A 21,046-nucleotide genomic window follows, 5' to 3' on the forward strand; every position below is an offset into this window, starting at 1 on the left:
CGCTGATGCGGTCCCTGCGCTGCGGGCAGTCGGCGAGCGGAGGCACCGCAGGCACTGACTTCTGCAGCTGCCTCAAAGGATAGATGGATGGATGGATGTCTCCCGGGGAGGTCTCAGCAGCTCCTTCTGACCTCCCTCCCATATCTTTGGTCCCTCTCTTTCCCCCAGCCCAGGGAGGTTGTGACTCCTGCACACAGCCCCCCTGCAACAGTGTGATTGTTTGTAATACACATCACTTATTTCATGTTTTCCTGAAGCACATCTCCAATCAGAAAGAGTAAGAAAATCCCATCCGCCTGCCAATTGACTCATGTGTAGGGTTTCCGCTTCCCAGATCTGCATATTGTAAGCTCCTGACACAAGTTGATGTTGTAAGTACAGCTTCCATACGGTTCTCTCAAAGGCAACAGATTTTTTATACATATATATTTATATATGGCACCTGGTTTGGCAGAAACCACATCCGAAAAAGGGAAATAAGGAAAACAGTTAAAAGCTGACTCTACCTAGCTATTGCTGGCTTTAGAGGGGTTTTGGCCAATTCCAAACACAGTCTTGCTCTCACTCAGAAATAGCATGGGAGTCCATAGGGCCGGGCTGGTTCCTGAGAGCAGAGATCACAGAACCCGACTCACACCTGGATGCAGCTGTGGAAGGGCCCTTCCCCTCCCGGAGCATCCCGCAGGCACATGGTTGCCCCGCTGGTACCAACAGCACCAGGCCCTGGGACTTCCCACACTCCAGCTTGGCAGAATGTGGGTTCCGCACCCGAAACCTCGCAACTTTCCCTGCCAGACTTGACAGGCACAACCGCTCCGGCACTGGGTGTGATCCCACCACTTGCCCCCGCCTGTGGGCCTTCGTGATGAGGTGCGCCAGGGCCGCAGGTGCGGGACGGTGCTGGCGGGCGCCGGGCCGTGGGAACGGGACATACGGGACGGTGCTGGCGGGCGCCGGGCCGCGGGAACGGGACACGCGGGACGCTGTGCTGGTGGGCGCAGGGCCGCGGGAGCGGGACACGCGGGACGCTGTGCTGGTGGGCGCAGGGCCGCGGGAGCGGGACACGCGGGACGCTGCTGGCAGGCGCAGGGCCGCGGGAGCGGGACACGCGGGACGCTGTGCTGGCGGGCGCAGGGCTGCGGGAGCGGGACACGCGGGACGCTGTGCTGGCGGGCGCAGGGCCGCGGGAGCGGGACACGCGGGACGGTGCCGGTGGCCGTGCCGGGCTCCGTCCTCCCGCGGCTGGCGGCGCCCTCAGGGCGGGGCGCGCGGGGCGGGCACGAGGCGCTGCCCGCCGTGCCGCCCGCCCCCCGCCCGCCCCCGCCCCCTGGCGGCGGGGCCCGGCGCCGCCCCCTCCCCGCGCCGCGGCCGCGGCCGCCCCCTCCCCGCGCCGTGACAGACAGCTCCGGCGCGCGCTCGGCCGGGGAGGCGGCGATGCGGTGCGGCGGCGCCGCCGCCATCCCGGCGCAGCCCGCGGCCGCCCCCAGCCGCGCTGCGGGCCCAGGGCAGGGGCGGCGGCGGCTTCTCCTTCCCCGCGCTCCGCATGAGGGCGGGCGGTAAATAGCGCCAGCGCCGCGGCGGCCACCACTGCCCGCTCGGTGGCGGCGGGGCCGCCTGGCCGGCGGAAACATGGCGAGCGACTCCCCGGCGCGGAGCCTGGACGAGATCGACCTCTCGGCGCTGCGGGTAGGGCGCGCCGCCGGGTCGGGGCCCGGGGGGGGATGCGGGAGCTGCCCTCCCCCACCATCCATCCATCCATCCCTCCATCCATCCGTTCCCCGGTGTGGGGGGGCTGGCGGCCACGGGTGTGCGCGGCGGGGTGCGGAGGCTGCGTGCGGGGATGTATGTGCGCGTATAGAGACAGCGGCGTGTGCCCGTGCATGTGCATGCACTCAGCCGTGTGTACGCATGTCTGCGTGTGTTTATACACACACATGTGTGCCTGCCTGCGCAGCCCTGCACGTACAGCCATGGACGGGCGCGCGTACGCAGGTGTGTGTGTGTGTGTGCACGCACGGAGCAGCGTTGGGGGCCGGCGTTTGGGGTGGGGGTAGCCCGGGGACCCCCGTTGGGCGGCGGGACTGGGCAGCGCCCGCGCCCCGCTCACGCACCGAGCGGCGGGCGCGCACGGACGGATAGACGGACAGGCAGGGTCGGCGGGGCCGGAGGTTGCTGGGCTGCGGGAGCAGAGTTGCTCCCCACATACAGCTCTTCCACACCGGCGCGGACCCCGTAGCCCTTCCATCTATCTCTCCGTGCCCCTTCGCTCTGTCTCCTCCTCATCCTCCCCCCCCCCGCCCGAAAACGAAGCTCATCATGTACCCTTGAAATGCCGGGCTCGTTAAACGTGTCAGCCTCTGCGTGGGCTGTGGCCTGATGTGTGTGTCCCCCTCCCCGGTCTATTTTTCCTGTAACTTTCTTCCTTTTCCCTCATTCTTCTCCATCCTTTTGGTCATAAGCCATCTAGTTGGTAACAAGTCGTTTAGAGAAGCAGCGTTTGTTGGGGAGGCAACAGCAAGGCTGCTTCTCTCAACCTGCTCGCGTGGATAAATAAATAAAATCGGTCAGAATCTGCTGAAGACTTGCACAAGTGTATTTTTAGAAGTATTATTGGCTTCAGTGCAGAGAGAAAAAAAATAGAAAAGTCTATTCACTTGCCCTACTTTCTTCCTGGTGAGTTTCTGGTTGATTAATAGTGTAAATGATGGCTCAGCAATGCACAGCATAGATGAGGTTGCGGCGGGGGATCCACCCAGCTTCAAAACAGACCTGAAGCTCATGTCCTCCCTTCGGTCGAAGGTGCCATGGGAGAGAGGCTGCTGGAGCTCTGGGAGTTAATGCAAGAAGGCAATATCATTTGGGAGGGAGAGAGGGCCCTCTCTTTCTCCCCTACCCCCTGAAAATCAATTTCCTATTTAAAAAAAATGGTTGTAACATTTGGTTTGAGGAGTTTATTTGAACTAGGACTCCTTTTCTTTTTAAAACCATATCCACACATGCTTACTTTGGGTTTGGCTTTTTTTCTGTGTTTGTGGCCTTTTAATAGCAACATGAGCCAGATATAGTCAGGGTTTTGTTTTCACTTTAGGAGGAAATGTATATTGCCTCCCTCCCCCTGAGACCCACTGGCCTGTGAGCAAAGCAGTGCTGGTCTTTCGGGTAAGCAGAGACAAGGGGACCTGAAACCCCAGCTGACAGCAGAGTGGGAGTGCTAAGCCATGCCCCCTGCCCAGCTGAGCCCCCCTGCCCAGCACAGCCACTCTGGCAGGGTCTCACTGCCTGCCTGCTTGGGCCATAGCCCCCTCTCAAGAGGAGAGACTTCCTGGGGTATTTCTCTGTAAATGATGAGATGTATTGGTTTGTAAGTGAGACAAGAATAGGAGCTTAATTTGCTAAGGAATAGACCTTCCTCTAGACTAAGCTCTTTTGGCACTTAGAATAATTGTTAAAGGTCATAAATTCAGCAGATAGGGCAAGGAGCGTGAATCATTCCACAGGATCTGAATCAGAAATCAATAGTGAATTTGCTGCCTGAGCACAAAACATGGCAGGGAGGAGTAATTCTCCAAGCCTTGCAAAATTTCAGTTATTAGAAAAGAAGCATCATGTTGCTGTGGGCTTGTAGATGAGTCGGGATGGAGGAGACATCGCTCTCATTGCCTACGTGTTTGAAGGGGTGAGGGATGGCTGCATGAAACGCTGGGAGCAGGTGGTGGCTCAAAATCTGGAGTGGAGGGGATGCTTGGATCCCAGAGGAGGGGCAAGGAAACACTCAGGCTGCTTATCTCCAAGTTTGAGTCACCGAAATGTTCCAAGAGGCTGGGTTTTATGAACAACAAGCAAGTGCCTGTTAAAAAGGTGGACCTTTGGCTGCCAGTTCTCCCCGTCCTTTGCCTTGGCTTCCCAACTTCTGTCCCCGTTGCACACCGTCACTCGTTTCAGCTTGTCTCTGCCCGTTAGCTTATGGGGTAGGATTTATAGGGCTGGGCTGAGAGGTGCCATGGGAGGTAGCAGGCGCTCCTGGTTTTGCCACGGTAGAGTTTCTCTTGGCCACACAGTCGAGCTCCAGCGCAGCAGTGCATCTGCTCGACGTGCTGGCGGCTGGGCCAGGAACAAAGCACTGAATCCTGATTAGAATGCACGGCCTGGTAAGCGCACTTGGGGCTCGCTCCTGCCTTCTTTGCGACAGATTTCTCTCCATCATTGTGCACCGTGCTCATTGCCATGGTACCCGAGTGTCCCCGTGGCAGTGCAGAGGTCTGAGCCTGTGAGGAGAGGCCAGGGTGAAGCCGTCAACATCAGAGGGGTTCTTTAAAATAGAGATCTTCGGGTGGTGGTGCTGGTAATGAGCATTGTTAATGTTGCAGAAAACTGTAATTTCAAATGATGAGGCCGTTGAGGTAGTGCTGCATATTACACTGACAAGGGGATAAGATAAACTACATTATAATGTTCTTTTGTGCGGGCTGGGAGATATTTTTTGCTAGTCCACTCGGTGTTTTTAATAGCCAAGTGACCTGGCAGTGCTATTAGCAGAATAATGATTAACATGAGCATTTGCACAGGCTGCTGACAGGCGTGTTTGAGAAGCAGATTTTTGCAATGAAAGGAGGATGAATGTGAGGAGGGATGCAGTGGGTCAGGCTCGCTGGTGCTAAATGCACAGCTGATCCCAATAGGAGAGCAAGCAGAAAGATGGGGCTGGACTTTGGGGGTTTTTCCACCCCTTTTTTTTTTGTTGTTGTTTCAGCGAATGCAAGAGCCTGTCATCTCTTGCTGAAGGCAGTGGCCTTGATCCTTCTAAAATATTCAGGTCAATAGCTTTTCCTCTGCTGCATCTATCTGCAGAGCTGGGCCTCTGGCTAACGTGCTAGCAGTGGCAGTGGGCTCTTCTGCAATAGCTGCCACAGCTGGATGCATTTGAGGTGCTTTGCAAGATGTGTGGGAGGTGATTGAGAAAAGCTCTCTGAGAGGAAGACCTTTCTCGGGGAGCTGATAACTCCTGGTAGGACCTGCTTGGGACAAGCAAACCCCTCTGCTCACAGCTTGGTGAGACCTTGTCTGCTTGGTGAGGGGCTCACCCTGGGCTCGCGAGGCTCACCTGGGTTGTATTGCTTGGCTGAGGGTTTCCTGCAAGCCTGGGATTTAAAAAAGAGTCTTTTTGGGGAAGAAGTAATTGTTTTCTTCATGTACCTGGATGTTGCTTTTGTTTCGCGCTCATTACACAAACCCCGAGCTTTTGTTATTTACTTCAGCAAAGTGCTGACCGTGCACTCTTTAGAAACTGGATCCTAAAATCGTTAGTTGTTTTGGAAATGCCTGGCCTTTAATGCTCAGTCTTGGAGAGGAGACAGCAGAGAATTAAGGAGCCGGTGGGTATTAGCTGTTGCTGGGAAGAATTGGATGAAACCCAAAAATGTCACTACTTTAGCTTTGCTTTGTGTGGAAGTGACGTTTCAGTGGCCGTTTGTTTGCATTAGTTGATCATTGTCAATGAAGATAAAAGCTCTCATATTAAAAATAGAAGCCTCACAAAACCCAAGCAAACATGTAGGCATTGTCCTGTTTCCAGAACTTCATTGCTTCATGGTGTATTTCAGCATCATTAAAGATTTAGGAGAAGTTCTAATGGGGGATAAACACTGCAAGCCACCTCTCAGGATCATTATCCTGGCAGCAATATGTTGGGGTTTCTTCTTCTCTCACACCTTTTAAAGAAACTATGTAGCTCAAAAGAATTTGTACTGCTTTTGCAAAGGTCACCTTCTTCCTAAATAGAAAGAGGATCAAATTTGACTAGAGATGACTTGTGGAGATTAAAAACAAAAAAGACATGAAAAGCTTATTTATTTGTGCTGGTTTACATGCTGTGTTATCATGCAAAATCTGGGACAAGCAAGTACCTTCAAAACCTTTACCCAAGAAGTGTATCTAGAGCCACAGTTCCTGAGGATAGACATTCTTCCATCAGGGACTTCAAGCTGTCCTTTTCCAGCCTCTTCAGTGCATGTGTAAGCTATGGACCGTGACTCTGTCCATGTACTTTGTCTCTTTTTGAGCCTTTATTTTCCCCATAAAACCGTGCAGCACAGTGTTGGTCTGTGAATCATCCCAAAGGGATGGTCATGGCCAACTCTAAGCCTTTTTTCCTGTATCTTCCATTCCTTGAGCTGGGTGTGCTGTTACTGGTGCAAACGTGGATCTTCTACATATGTGTGCATATTCCACTACAGCAGAAACCAGGCTGTGTTCTGTCTAATCCTTCTGCGTGGCTGATTTGATTTGTTTCACCTCTTTGAGTTGTGCAGCCCAGATGCTGCTGTTCTGCAGTTCCCCAGGTGTCCTTCAGCACTGCTGCTGTGGTTCTTCTTCCTCATTTTTTGACATCTTCCACAACTCAAAGGTGTATGGTGTTTTTAAAGGCATGGAGAGTCTGTTTTCGCTAGTATTCCTGTGCTGGTCAGCCAAAAACAAGGGACTAATTTGGAGTCAATTTGTAGCAAAAACATGGTTTTGAGCAGGTTGAAGTTTGAGCACAAGCGTTTGGTTGAGTTGAGGTTGAGGGCAGCAAGGAGTGTTTGATTGGTGTGCGTATTTAAAACCAAGTGCCTGATATTCAATCCATGCAAGAAGGTGCAGTTACAGGAGGTTTTTATCCTTGCTACATGATGGTGGTTTTTATCTGCCAGGCTCTAGTAGATGTACAGTTTGCATGGGGTGAGGGGATAAATGGTTTCCGTTTGATCTGTATGTAAATCTCCACAAATGAATCACCCAGCTAAGAAAAGGTGTCCTTGGAAGTCATCATTCACATGGGGCCAGCTCACAGGAAAGCTGCTATCACCTCCTGGGCTCAGCCTCTGAGCTGCTCTCTGCAAACCCTTGCTTGACTCCTTCTGATGCACCCCTGGTCACTTGGCAGGGGTAATTACAGACATCAGCAGGAGTTCTCTGCCTCTGACCTGCAGACCAAGGACAGAATATTGATCCCTATCGCATTTCTTCATGCTTCAAATATAAATGGAGAGAATTCTGTTAGATTTCCAATGCTTCTCGTGGTAAAAAGCTACCAAACGGTGCATGGTGTATAGGAACAGCATGGCTAAAAGCTCGTGTGTCGTGGGGTGGGAAGATTGGCACTGAGGGTTCAGGACTTGCCTCTTAAGGGCAGCTTAAGGGGGACCGGAGGAACATACATGCTCTTTTCCCATTGCTGCCAGCTGGAGAAGGGACCAGGAGCATTGCAGGATGAAGCACGGACCGGCGGCAGAGCTGTGCTGGGAGTCAGAACCACTCCTTCTCCCGGGGCTTTGGCTGACTCTTCATCTTCCTTTGGTCATGGGTGCTCTGCAGGTGCCATCCATCACATGATGGAGGAAACACAGAGCCTCCATTACACGAGGTTTTCATTTGCTCAGGTCTCTTCTTTGTTACTTTTCATGCAGCCATTAAAACCGTCTGTAGGCCGCAGATTAAAAGCCACTAGCCCAAGTCATTGACATTACATGAGGGGTTGTATTTCCCACTTGTAAAGCCAGCAACTTTGATTTGACCCCCTCCTTGTCACCTCCTTCTGTCTCTTTTTGTGACTTTGAGCCGTGTCTGCATGTTGGAACTGATGGGCTGTCTGCGCTGGGCTCAGGAAGACAATTTATGTAAGCCAGATTTGATGTCCTCTGTGTAAATCGCTCGTGATTTCTAAAGGAGGATTGGCTAAGCAGCACGGTCCTTGGGAAACAGAAACTCCTCTCTCTCCTCATTCCTTCTCCATGGTGGTTTCAAGATGAGCCCTGCGAAGGGCTGTGTATCCCCTTCCTGCAGAGGGATGAGGATGCTCAGCACGTAGGGCCCTGGCCCTGCGGTGCTCCTGTGATGGCTCGTTTGTGAAAGGAGAGGAGAAGCCACCAAGGTTGGAAAACACTGAAGAAGTTTAGTCAGAAGTGAGTTCCATCTCTTTGCACGACTGATTTGATTTTGTAATGGCAGATCAGAAAGCCTTCCTCCCCTTTGGATGAGAGGGTTGCTTTTCCATGTTAATTCTCTGCAGCGCTTGCCAGGAGTTCAAGGTTGCTTGTTGCTTGTAAATGATGGGTGATTGTGATCAGGCAGGCAGTATCCAGATGCATCTTGCCTAGTTGAGAACTGCCATTTCCTCCTTCCAGACCAGGTGAGCAAACAGCACGTACTGCCCCGTGCTCAGCCGCTGAGCTGCCCTGAGCGCAGCAGAAGGCACGCTCTCTGCTCTGCTGCAGATAACCAGCTCTCTCTGCTCCACAAACCCTATTAGATATTAATGGCTTGGTGCAAACACCACCCGCTTGCCAGTAAGCAAGACCTGAGCGGTTCACACGGTCCCATCTTTCCTACGTAACGCGCTCGGGCTGAAAGCAGCCGTGGCCTCTGGCAAGCGCAGGAGCTGCTTAGTTTGTGCAGCAGGCTGTGAACAGTGAGTTGCTCTTCTGAGTAAAACCTTAGCAATCTGAGTTTAACATCCTCTTGGTTTTAAGTGCTGTCGCTGCAGCAAGGGTGGGTGGATGTGTTTCTGTTCATGTGAGCGCACGTGTGGTTTTCAGCTTCAGAGTGCATGAAACCTTTTGTTACAGTTTTTGCTTGCTTCCCCCAGCAGTGGCATTTCAGAGTGCAGAATGGAATAAATTGCTCAGAAAAGAAGACTTTTTAGAAGCTGGGGATATTGCCTAGAATGTATATTCCTTTATAAACTAACAACAAATCCAAAATTTAGTTTAGGTGGCTGACACTTCCTCCCCCTTACTTGTAAAAATTCTCTTTACTCCTAATTTTGAAACCCAGCAGGAAAAAGCCTACTGCCAGCTGAGTCATGTGTTTAGTGCATGACAGAAGTGGCTGTTTGGGACCATGCCCTTAATCTACTGGATAGAAACTTTAGAATACATTGGAGGCAGTAGAGCCTTTGCTGAGGAAGAGATTGCACGACTTGAGTGTAATAAAAATGTGTCTAATAACCACTGTAGCATGCTACAGAAATACAAGAGATCAAAGCTTTGGAGGCATTTGTTTTCATAATTTGTGGGTCAGATCCTTGCAGGACTAATTGGGTGCTGTTTGATGTCCAGGCAACAATAGAAATCTCCCTGTAAGTCAGAATACATTTGCCTCTTCCGTTCTCTTTAATACACAAAGCATAAAAGCTTAGTATGAATTTGAGTTAAACTGGCAAAAAAGCTCTCCTCTCTGCCTCACTGCTATCTTTCTTAGATGTATTACACTGTGGGCCATGGAGCTGATACAGTGACCAAAACAACTGCATAGTGGTCTTTCTGATGGGAATGCTCCAGGAGCACTAAGCCTCCTGGTTATTGCCCATCGTGCTTCTGCTCTGCAGACCATGAACTGAGACGAAACCAGGGAGCGAGCTTTGATGGTGCAGTTCATAGGATCTCCCCGATTGGGACTCGCTAGGCGTGATACCCGTGTGGTATCTCAGCTTTGAAGGTTGTTATCCCCAAAGACACAGCGAGTCAGATCAGCTCTGGGCTTTGTGGGGGCACTTACAAAGTACTTTTTTTTCTTTATTGAAATACTTTTACATATTTATATAATATAGATACACAACAGAATGGTGGGCCAGTGTGCCTACAAATGGCACAGCCCATGTCCCTGGATGTGGCACATAGACCTTCAAAACACAAGGCCAATATCTTCCAAGCTGCTAGTAGAATCATGGAATGGTAGGGATTGGAAGGGACCTCTAAAGATCATCTAGTCCAACTCCTCTGCTAAAGCAGGTCCCCCTGCGGTCTCTGCCAGACTAAACAGCCCCAGTTTCCACAGCCTTTCCTCATAAGGAAGATGCTCCAGTCCCCTGATGATCTTGGTGGCCCTGTGCTGGCCTCTCTCTGGCAGTTCCCTGTCCCTCTTGAACTGGGGAGCCCAAAACTGGACACAGGACTTCAGATGAGGCCTCACCAGGGCAGAGTAGAGGCAGGAGGAGAACCTCCCTTGACCTACTGGGCACACTCTTCTTGATGCATCCCAGGATGCCATTGGCCTTCTAGGCCATGTATATGGGAGATGTTGAATTAGTCATAGACCTATTACCCCATGTGAAACCTGGCTAGAAGGGAAGGGGCGCTGCCCTTAAGCTTGTGGGTTTTGTTCTGTCCTCGACTGAACACTCACGGTAGGTGTTCATCTCATGTGTCTGCAGATGCCACCATTTTGGGAGGAAAGATGGAAGGAAAGGAAACTGTGTTCTTGGAGCAAAACCAGAGGCCAAGGCAGCAAAATTAAAAGGGCTTTAAATGCATTTTCTGGCTATGCAGACAGACTGTCTTCTCTGTAATAAATCTTCAGCCTTTAGGTATTGATTAGCTTCAGTAAATAGTGTGATGACTCCGCTCTTCCTATTGCTGTTCTGTGGGGGTCGGTGCGTTAGTAAGGCTGAAGAGCCTCTAATAGCTAAATGGGATTCCAATAGTGAGAGTAGTTTCCAAATGCTCTCTAAAGTGAACCTTGCAGCCGATGTGACTGTGTTTGCCTGCTATAAATACAGACACAGAGTGCTCTGCTGGTGACCAGGCTGGTAATGGCTGTGTTTTCTAAGGGGTAAAACTGTGTTACCCAAGCCAAGTGTCCTGGCTTGGCAGGGATGCTGTCTTCTCCTGGTACACTGCTTAGGGAGCTGTGGTGAAGGGAGTAGGAATGGAGGGGAGAGGCTGGAGTCCTGTTGAATTGCGGGGCTGCTTCACAGGTGGAAAATGTCTGAAAATGCCTTCTCTTCCACCTGCCGTGCTCATGGCTTGGAATAGTTTCAATATTCATGTGTTCCTGGGCATAGTTCAAAGTAATTTTGGTTTGTTGGGCTTTGCCCCTGCTCTTGGAGACAAACCTGTGATGTGGCAGCACAAAGGTAGTTGTGTTTCAGCACTGGGCAAGCCCTGGATCCTTGGAAAATTATCATGATAAAGGATAAACAGAGCAAGGAGTTGGTAGAGACAATAGGTGGTCATCTGATCCTGATCTAGGTTGACCTACTTCTGCAGGGGGGTTGGACAAGATGATCTCTAAAGGTCCCTTCCAACCCTACCATTCTATGATTCTATGATCCTTGTGGAGCAGCAGGATGGAGAGCTGTTTGAGGTAGAGATGCTGTAGATGAAAATCCACCCAGAAGACTTCCCATTGCCATGCCCATGTTTTCCGACAGCCTGTAGCTACACCGTGGTGGAAAAGCTCTTCCAGAGGTGGTTTGGGACATGAGGTGAAATCCCAGGTTGCTCTGGAGACAGTAAATGGAAAGACAGGATGGAGCAGATGTAAAATTAGCATAACAATATACCTTTAATTCAACGTGAAGGAAATAATTGAAGACTAGTTGTTGCTTATGATGATGACCTCTGCCAGATGACTCATGCTGCAATATAATCTGAGTCACTTGCTAATGATGGCCCGTTAAGGAGAACGTGCCAAATCCCGGTAACTTCTTCGCTGAGCGACATAAAAGCCAGGATGAAGACGGGTGTTCAGGATGCTGTTGCCTAAAAATAGCTGATACTCGGGTGCTGAAGCACCTTTACTTGGCTCTGGGAGACTCTAGCATGAAGAGGCAAAGGCCCTAAGCAGAAATGCTACTTCTTCTTTGGCCTTGGTTAAGAGAGCCACGCAACACACTCTGTACTTGTGGTCAGCCTTGTGTGTTGGTGTGATGTTGCCCGAGGGTGGGGACCCTGATAGCTCCCTTTCCTGGCAGACTCGGCTGGCTGGAGGGCAAGTTCCTGGTAGGAGGGAGGCAGGTAGGTGCTCAGTTGTGCAGTGAGCGTGAAAGGCTATAGCCAGCTTTGCAAAGGCTGCATTGGCAAGGGCTTAGCACAAGGAGAGAGGTCTTGGGGGCAGCTGGGAGAGCAGGAAGGTAGGCACAAGATCCTCCATGGGAAGGTCCCTGGGATGCCACTGATGGGGCTGGAGACTTGCAGTTAGCAGCCTGCGGGCTTGGGGAGAGGGAGGTAACAGTCTGTAGCAGTGTTGTCCCCTGCAGCAAGGAGTTTGTGAGGCACAATCTCTCCATGAGCTCCCTGCCTCTGTCGCTTGCCAAATGGGTGCAGGAGGAGAAGCTTTTTATGACTACAAGGAACCTGTGGTGCTCCTGTGGCAATTGACTCAAGCACTCACTTGTTAATCATCTACTAGCTATCTTAAATGCTTCCTCATATTGAATTAGTGTTTTCCCTCAATAAATGAGGTTTTGCAATCCACAGAAGAAAGCAAGAGCCTGGTGTAAAGGGGCTTGTGACCAGAGGCAGGGGCTCACCAAAAAGTGAAAGGTGGAGCAGCTCCTGGGTTCAGCTCCTCCCCAGGCATGCTCCTCTCTGCCCTTTCATGTAGCAGAGGGTCAAATAGAGCAGAAGGGCACCTTGCTCCTGGGGAAGGGTTTCTGGCTCATCCAAAGCCTGATGGTTTTGCCTGCGGTCATGAAATCCTGTGAAATCCTCACACCAGAAGATAACTTGAGAGGGGAGTATTTTTTCTCTAGATCTCATAATTGTAGAGAAGCATGGAATAAAAAGGCTTTCTTAAAAGATTGTAATCCAAAGGGCAAATAGAAGACTCCAAGTAGTTTACTGAAAGTGCAGAAGAAAAGATAGCAATGAATATGTGAGGCTTTGCCTTCTTTCTTCCCCAAGTGATGCACCACAACTGCTGGAGATCCCTGGGCTGCTTTCATTTTCTGGGTGAGAAGCTGTCTACCTCCACCCTCCCTCACCTCTGCCATCTGCTTCAAGGTGTATGTTGCCCTCTGGACCGTGCCTGTTTGCAGTCAAGACTGAACTACCAGTTCCTGCTGTGTAAGGCAGCAGGATCAGTGTGGTCCTGAGAGAGATACAAGGGTGATGGGAGAGGGCTGTGAAGGAAGGTTCAGGCTTGAGGTGAGAAGTGGTGGACCTGAAGGAGGAAAGCTATTCTTCCAGATGTTGCTGTAAAGGCAATCTGATGCAACCAAAGGACATTGAATGTACGAGTGGTTGCCTTGCAGATAATTGATGTGTGGTGCCTTAGGAATAGACCTCTCTGAGTTATGGAGGAACATCTCTTCCACTAGAAGAGAAATCACCAGCATAGTGGGACCCAAATCTTTACATGGATAAAATCCTTTACACGGACACCTATACCTTCAAGGTCTACCAGCTCACATCCTCGGAGAAGTGGTTGGAGGAAAAGCATTACACTTTTGAATAGGCAAAGGCTTTACCATGTGGTTCAAAGGGAGAGACACCTTGTAGGCAGACAGGCCATATGCCCCCCAAAATGAAGCAGTGTGATTGACAAGGGAGATGAAGCATAAGTTCAAAGCTGGAGTTGCTTTCTCAAGACCCTTTCACAATAAGTCACGGTTTTGCTTTCACTGGTTGATGTGACCTCTTCCGTGCTGCTGGTGCAAAGCAAAGTGCCTGCACAGAGGAAACGTCCTCAAGAGAAGATGTAAGAGCCCTGCTCATTATCAGAAATGAGTAAAACTGCTCCAAGCTAAGCTGGCTACCTAAAAATAGAAGTGTGTGTGTGGGGGACAACTGTATTCTGTGTTCGTTTGCCCTTGATTTTCATGACATTTTGCTGCTCTATATTATGTGTCTTGTAGGAGAGACTAGGTGTGCTGGTCACACTGGAACAGTTTGTGACAGCATGTGCTCATGACAAAATCCACTGAGGAAGGCCTAGAAGCTTGTTCAGGGTCTAGTAGCGAGCTTGCACAGTGCAGTTGTGCAGGTTTATTCCCCCGTTCTCCTGCTTCTTGCGGGTTCCCAGCCTCTCCCTTGGTGTGATCTTGAAACCTTGCCCGTGGCAGGTCTGAGGAAGCATGTGACTGGTGGCAAGGCTGTAGGGTGGGATGAGTCCCTGGGGCTGTGAGGTGGTGGGATCTGGGGACATCCATGGTGTATGCACCTCACAGTGGGAGTCCTGCCTCTGGTGAAGGTTGTAGCATCTGCTTTGCAGTTAAGGGTGGGGAGGGGGAAGAAACAAACACCTTATGAGATTTAATTACTGTGCTACTGTTATTCAGCATTTAAAACCCCTGTTTCATAACTGCCTTGTGATATCATTTATGGTTTTTGTCAGTATTATGCAAGCAGCTCACCTTGTGATCATGAAATACTGAAATGTGTGTTCTAACGCTCACCCTCTGTTTCTAAATGAGTCCATAAAACCTCTTGTGCTTGCCATTAATTGTGGAACAATAGGACATTTTTCTCTTGTCATTTTAAAAGAGCTGAGTCTTTTTTTATTCAAGTTCCTGGGCCAGCTGCTTCTCTGAGACCGTTCTGTTCCATGTGAGACTGGGGTGGACCTATCTCCTTTCCTTCACTGCTCTGTCTTTTGGCATTTGGGGGAAGCAGGCAGCTTGTGGATCCATCTAGAAGCAAAGGCCTTGCTGTACTGGAACATCAGCTTTTGCTGGCACTGGTGGGGATTGATGTGATCTACCTACAAGATTAGCTGAGGCAACTGAGAAAGATGGAACAGGTTGGGATGGAGTGACTTTCCTTCTCTGCCCAGAAGAGCTCAAGTGTTACTTTTCTTGTTCTACTCAGTTGTTTTCCCACTGGAAGTGTCTAACACCAGCAGATGCCCCACCAGAAGCACTCAGGATGCCCTCAAAGGTTGCAGTGCTGGTGCAAAGCTGAGCAGGAGCTGTGCTTTAAACATGGCTTCGTGCACTGGGCTCTGGTCTTACCCATGGGAACAACTGTGCCAGCTCTTGATTTTCCCCAGCTCCACCTCCAGCTTTTGTAGGACAGTAAGGGTAGACTTCTGCTATGTCTTCTGATCAGTCTGGTTCTGCCGCTCAGCAGCATCCAGAGCAAGGGTGGGAAAGGGATGCTTATTCTGTTTTGTGATGGTGTTGTCTATGGGTAATTCCACATGTGGCTGGCTAGAGGTGGTGGAGTCTCTTGATGCTTTGTTGGAAGAAGCTTGCGTGATATCCTTGACTTACAGAGACCCAGAATTTACTTTTTCCTCTGAGTTTTCTCAAGAAGAAAGGAGTTGTTGGGTTTTTTCCTTCCCTGTAGATGAAAGAATGAAAGTAAGCACAGATGTGGAGTGCAATGCAGCTTGGTTTGCCTGAACAGACTGAAGAGGATGTGTCCCTAGGCTCCATGGCCAGTGCAGCTTCTCCACTCTTTCATACTCTGCACACATCCGGAGATGTGTAACTCTTTTCAGATGCTAATGAGGAGTTTATATAGATAAGATCCCCTGTGAGGAAAGAAACGCCAGGGTAGTCTCATAGCAGGGGGAAATTAAAGTGAAGAGGGGTCAAACATCTTCCCTAGGTTCTCTTACAGGCAATGCAGATGCAGTTCTGGCTGAGTTGAGAGTAGAAGTCAAACCCTCTGGCCTCTCATCCTGTGCTGTAGCCATTAAACTATGCTCTCTTAAGATTAGATAACATTTGCTTTTGGTATCTGCAAGACTTGAGGAGCAAATTCCTTTGAATAAATGCTTTTCTTGTGTACTTGCCAACAGAGTGAGGTTTGGGACATGAGGGAAGAGAAATAACTTGCAGGTGTCAGTTTTCAGGAGGGAAATCAGATGGGAAGATAATACTCAACAGGTTGGAGTTCTTGGAAGGACTCAGTGGTGAGGAACACATCCTACAACTCAGTTTTAGTGGAAGTGAACCCAAGGTGCAACTGTGCTGCCATGAGTTTCAGTACTTCTGAACAATCTGGATCTTTGGCAACAGCAACGTGTGGCACTGGAGCTTGTTTGGGCCCTAGGAGAGATGCTAAAGGTAACAGAGTTAACTTTAAGCATGAGTATTGGGCTTCTTGATGGATCCAGTTGCAGAACTCTGCATTTTCTTGCTGTGAATTGTAGTAGCACAGCACTCAGTGTCACCCCAAATGAAATGTCTGTCCTGGCTTCAGAACTCCTGGGGAAACACTGGTAGCTGAACTGGTTTCCCAGCATAATGAAATATTCCTTTCCAACAGATGAAATCCTAAGAGGACAGGATTGCAAGGGCATCTTGGTCTTATGGTAGTAATTTATCATCTTTGTTGTAGCCTGGGGCTGTAAGGTGGACTGGAGCTGAGCTGAGCACACACCCCAGCTGGCTTACAGTGAAGCTCCTGCAGCTGCCCTCCCCTCTGAGCAGGGGAGAAGGTGATGGGCCAGACAGATCTGCCAGGCGGGATGGGGTGATGCTGTCTGCTGAGCGCTGCAGACATCTCTCTGAGGATTTAGGGTGGCCTGGCAGAGTTTGTTGTGCCATTTATTTTACTTTCTGAGGCAGTGTGTTGTTGCTGAAACCTCCTGCATGGGTTTGATTTCTGGTTATGAGCACCCTTATCTGCTTCTGTAGCCATTAGCTCTTTGTCTTGCCCACGTGGGAAGCTGTAAGTTACTTCATCCGATAAGGCTTTTCTTATCAGCTCTGACGTTTATTGTGCAGAATTCAAATTAAGAACTATAAAAGAGGGGATGGAGCCTGGGAATTACAGCTGAGAAATTGTGTTCCTCTTCCACGTGCAGACCAGCGAGATGTGAATGGGGAGTATGAATCTCCCCATGCATCAAGACGGGGCCAAGTAGAACTTGTGCTTCTTTCTAGACGTGATAAATATCCTGAGGTTTTTTTTACTTTTTCCTCTTCTTACTTTTGTGCAGTGTCATCAAAATTCTCCTTTTGGCCTTTTAAGCTCATCAGCCTGCTTGTGAAATACTCAGAAAAGCTTGGGCTGACTTTGCATTGCTGTCAGTGGGTTGCATCCTTTTGGAGTGGCTTTGATCTTGCTTACTCCTTGCTGAGTAATTTACACTCCTCTCACATGAGCAGCAGCTTCAATGGATGTGCCTCTGCTCTCTGAGTGTCTAGGCCTTGCAGGCTCTCAGTTTCTTCTAATGGTAAGCATTTAAATGGTATTGAAGCTGCTTATCCAGCCTTGTGCTTTTTTAGAGTCATTAACACCTCTGCAAAGAAAGTGTAAAACTGTAGTAAGTCAGCTGGTGGCACTTTGCTGTGGTTTGGATGGTTACCTGGGGTGCTGGGAACAGAGGGTTGGGCTGCAGTTCCCCAGGGATCCACAAAGTCCATCTTGCTGTGTTTGCTGTAACTAGGCTAATGGCACATTTCAAGTAATGTTAGGAATTTTCTTTTAAAGGCTTTCTGCTGTTCTGTAAGCCTTACAAGGAGACATTGGTGTTCAAGACTGATCCCGCCATGAAGTCAATCTGAATGATCCTGATCTAGGTGGACCTGTTTTTAGAAGGGGCATTGGACTAGATGATCTTTAAAGGTCTCTTCCAACCCCTACCATTCTGATTCTATGATTCAAAGAAATTAATCTGGCTTTCTTCTTTGCCTTGAACATTGTCCTGTACAGCAGCAGTGCTGCATGGTTTGATCTTCCTTGTTATCACAGAGAAGTCCCAGTCTTGCTCTTATTGCTTGGTCTTTTGAGCCACTTGAGCTGTGAATAAGAGGAAATTATCATGACTAACGTTAGCCTGGTAGAAAAACTAATAGAGGTGAATAGTAGCACAAGATACAGGGAAATCAACATTTTTCTCCTTGGAGGCTAGATGTAATCCACTTAATATTCTGTGGAACACAAGATTGATTTTCTTCAGCATAATATATGTGAGGGCTTTTCCTTTTAGTTTGCTATCAGAGGCAATGCTGCATTGCTAAAGCTGAGGGCAGGGGATTAGGAGGGGGGAAGAATGCTGACCCAACTTCCAGAGGATTCGAGAACAGCAAAATCTGTCTAGATGAGATTAAACTTCTTCCTCACTGGCAGAACTTTCCTTCAAGAAAGGTGGCTGGGTCTGGGTGTCTTGCACTGGGATGGCTCCCGTTGTGTTTGTCCATCAGGCTGTGCTATCTAGGTGGGTATCTTTCAACTCTCTAGACGTCTAAAATATTGGGGAGTAGATCTGATTTGCTTGGTCTGTGTGGTGGGACTCTCCTGGTGGGCTCCCAGCACAGAGCCAGTGTCTGCAGTGCTTGGAAACCAGCTTGCCCTTGTCCTCCTTCACAACATCCAGTTGTGATTTAAATGCACAGAAACTTGCTAAGCTCTGTAGAGGTTCCTTTAAAAGAAGAAAGCAAAACCCCTGGTCTTTTTCTTTCACAGGATGGAAAGAATGCAGTGACTTGCCAAGCTTAGAGGAGTAGATACAGCAGAAATAAATAAATCAGGCCCATTTATTTTAAGTTGATTAATCTGATATGTTCATAGTTTTCTAAAATAAAATCTAGCCCCAAAGAGTTTAGCAAATCAAATAACAATAATGTCAATTAATTTAGAAGCAGTTACAGATGTTTCCCATCCCCTTTTCACATCCTTACACCCACATGATTCATCTCACCACTTATGGCTGTGGGCCAAATCCTGCTTGGGCATGTGCAGGTGTCTCCTGGGTTGGAGAAGGTGGACCTGAAGAGCTTTCTCCATGCCTAAGCATGGGGAAAGACCATGACCAGTTTTGGGTCGAGTGGCTGGTGGATGCTGGGCTCCTGGGGCACCCCATGCCTGCAACAGGGCTTGGTCTGCTGCCAGATGGGATTTCTCTGTTAAAAATCTGAGTGTTATGGACTGTAAAGCCAAAGGTGGTGGTTGGATTTATGGGATGTCATGATGACCTGCAAAACAAAGCCCTTCCTGGGATCCCTGTGTGAGAGAGGTTCCTCTTCTTATCTTTGCTAAAATGCTGTTGTGATGTGTGTATCCAATGAATTAAACTAAATCCTTATCCCTCAAGCTGAGTTTTGTAATTTGGGGCATTGGGATTTGAAATAAAAAGCATCTCCCTCAATTTACTGGAGTGAGAAGCCACCAAGAGATACAGAAGTCTTGCTGCGGGAAATACATTATGTCCTAGCAAAAAATTGTTGCATATCATTTTGGCAACTGTGGATTTTCCCTGACTTTCAGGCTGGGTTTTTTGGCATGCCTCAGGCAGGAGCTTGCTTTTTTGCTCTGGGACCTTGTTTACCTCCCAGTTTGAGTGTCTGTCAAGTTCTAACCTTCAGACTCCCTGGTGAGTCTGGCATTACTAGAGGCAGCCTGTGAAATGTAGGAAAAAGGTGAGAAGCCTTCCTTCCCCCTTCCTCTTGTTAACTCTTGGGTGAGAAGAGTCTTTTCAGATATGAAACATGCAAATTGACATATATTAGATATTACCTTAAGTAATTCTTCTTCTTTGTCCAGCTAGCTCTATGTAGAGATGTGTTTATTGCCGCGATTGAGAGACGGAGACGCAACTTGATACAAGCATGATTTGGGGAGCTTGTTGAGTACAGTTGTGGGTTTTGTAACAGTCTGTCTTGTGGAGATTTGCTCCCCATATTGTCCATTTTGGAAACTTGTGTTATCAGGGAGTTATCTGATCCTCTCTTGCTAACCAGCCCCTGCAGAGCCAAGCATAGGGAGCTGATGACAAGTGACAGGCTGTGGGTACCTCTTCAAAAAGCACTAACCAGCAGGTAACTCTTATCTCCATGTGATCTGTGAAAATTGGACTGATGTGAGAAACTTGACTGAATCCAGCAGTGAGGTGATGTTTCTCCAGACCTGTGTATAGGGACTCTGTCTTGTTTTCAACTGAATATTAGAAAGCAATGTCAATCCCTTTAAACTGGGATGTAGTGGTTTCTGATGGGCAAGACTCTCCACACACATCTCACTTCGGTCTTAAGTGTAACTCCTGCTCCTGTTCTGTCCAGATGGCATTGAAAGGTTCCTAAAGACCAAGCCCTGCCAGGTTTACTGTCTTTGGCTATAACACTCATCTGCTGTTGCTTCTCAAGTAGGTGAACATGAGTGGTCACAGCTCTTGGCCAGACACCTTCTCAGCTCTTTCCTTGGCTTTAAGTCTCTGAGACTCCTTGGTGTGCATGCACTCATGCCCAGTCTATGTGGATTGTTGCACGGATTTCTGCTGTTGAAGGCTGTAGTCTATAGGTTGTTGGTGCCACAATGACACAGCCCTTTCTTACCTGTCAACTTTTTCCTGGTTGGCTCAACCCATTTCCTCCACCATAACTTAAAAACAGCCATAAAGATGCAAAACAGTCCTACTTTTTAAAAGGAAAATGTCTTAAGATTGCTTTGCTTTTTTTGCTCCTAAATGTCTCTGAAAGTGAGATGTTTTCCTCTTTTAGTGCATTCCCCTAGTCATAACCCCCACTACAAGGAAGGAGCAAGGCTGTCTTTGCTTGACAAAGGCAATCCCATGTGGCTGACTTGGGCAGTCTCCCATGAGGGCTGCAGAAGCTGGGATGTCCAGTCCACAGTGACTTGGAAAGGTGCAAACCAGCTTCTGAGCCATCACCCTTGCAGATATCCACAGACCAAACCACAAACGTGCCCTCCTGTTGGAGACTGAGCTTTTTTTTCACCTGTATGTGAGAGGCCTTTCTGCTTTTGGTGTGAGCTCAGCAGCATCCTTGCTGTGCCTCTAGGACTGGTGTGTTACGAGGCTGTAGTTCCTGAAACAACTGCTTTGGTCAGTAATTAAACCAACTCCCCTGAGAGCCCATAAACCTTTTGACAGCGTTTACTAGTAGGTAGCAATTTCAGCTGGTTGCAAACATCTGCTGGCTGGGGTGAAACTCTTTATTTCTCAGAGGGATGAGATCTAAACATTTAGGAGTAATATCTTATTGGTCTGAAACTGCAGATAAGTGACTTCCAGGGAGGAGAGTGTCCAGCTGCTGTGCTCTAATTGATGTCTGCATCCGAAGAAGTGTGGTACAATACTAGTAGTGACTTTAGATCTTCTGGGGACTATAGATATGATTTATAATTGGCACTGTGGCTTTTTAGAGACGCTGAGCTTAGCCAAGCCTTTTATATATTGTCCCGTTGGAAGTTGTGTGCTTGAATTAGGCTTGTGTTGAAGTGGCTGATTGTACTGGGGCTGCATTCATCTAACACGGTGTTGAAACCTCGGTGTTCACTTAGCAGTAGTGCTTTTGCTGGTGCTTCTGCACTGATTGACTTCTAACTCTCCTAAGATGAACAGTCTTCTGTGGCTGGAAGGAGGGCTTATCATACAA

General features: G+C 48.9%; 1 protein-coding gene across 4 annotated transcripts in view; it reads left to right on the plus strand.

The window, feature by feature from the left end:
* Positions 1–1,506: 1,506 nt before the first annotated feature.
* Positions 1,507–21,046, plus strand: part of TNIK (TRAF2 and NCK interacting kinase) — a 148,881-nt gene continuing 129,341 nt past the window's right edge. For all 4 annotated transcript variants that reach the window (XM_062006059.1, XM_062006061.1, XM_062006062.1 and 1 more), the window contains exon 1: positions 1,507–1,686. In XM_062006059.1, coding sequence (XP_061862043.1) covers positions 1,630–1,686 — 57 coding nt within the window. In that variant the 5' untranslated portion in view covers positions 1,507–1,629. The remainder of the gene's footprint in view (positions 1,687–21,046) is intronic.

Source organism: Colius striatus, chromosome 12 (assembly GCF_028858725.1).
Source record: "Colius striatus isolate bColStr4 chromosome 12, bColStr4.1.hap1, whole genome shotgun sequence".
NCBI classification, from domain to species: domain Eukaryota; kingdom Metazoa; phylum Chordata; class Aves; order Coliiformes; family Coliidae; genus Colius; species Colius striatus.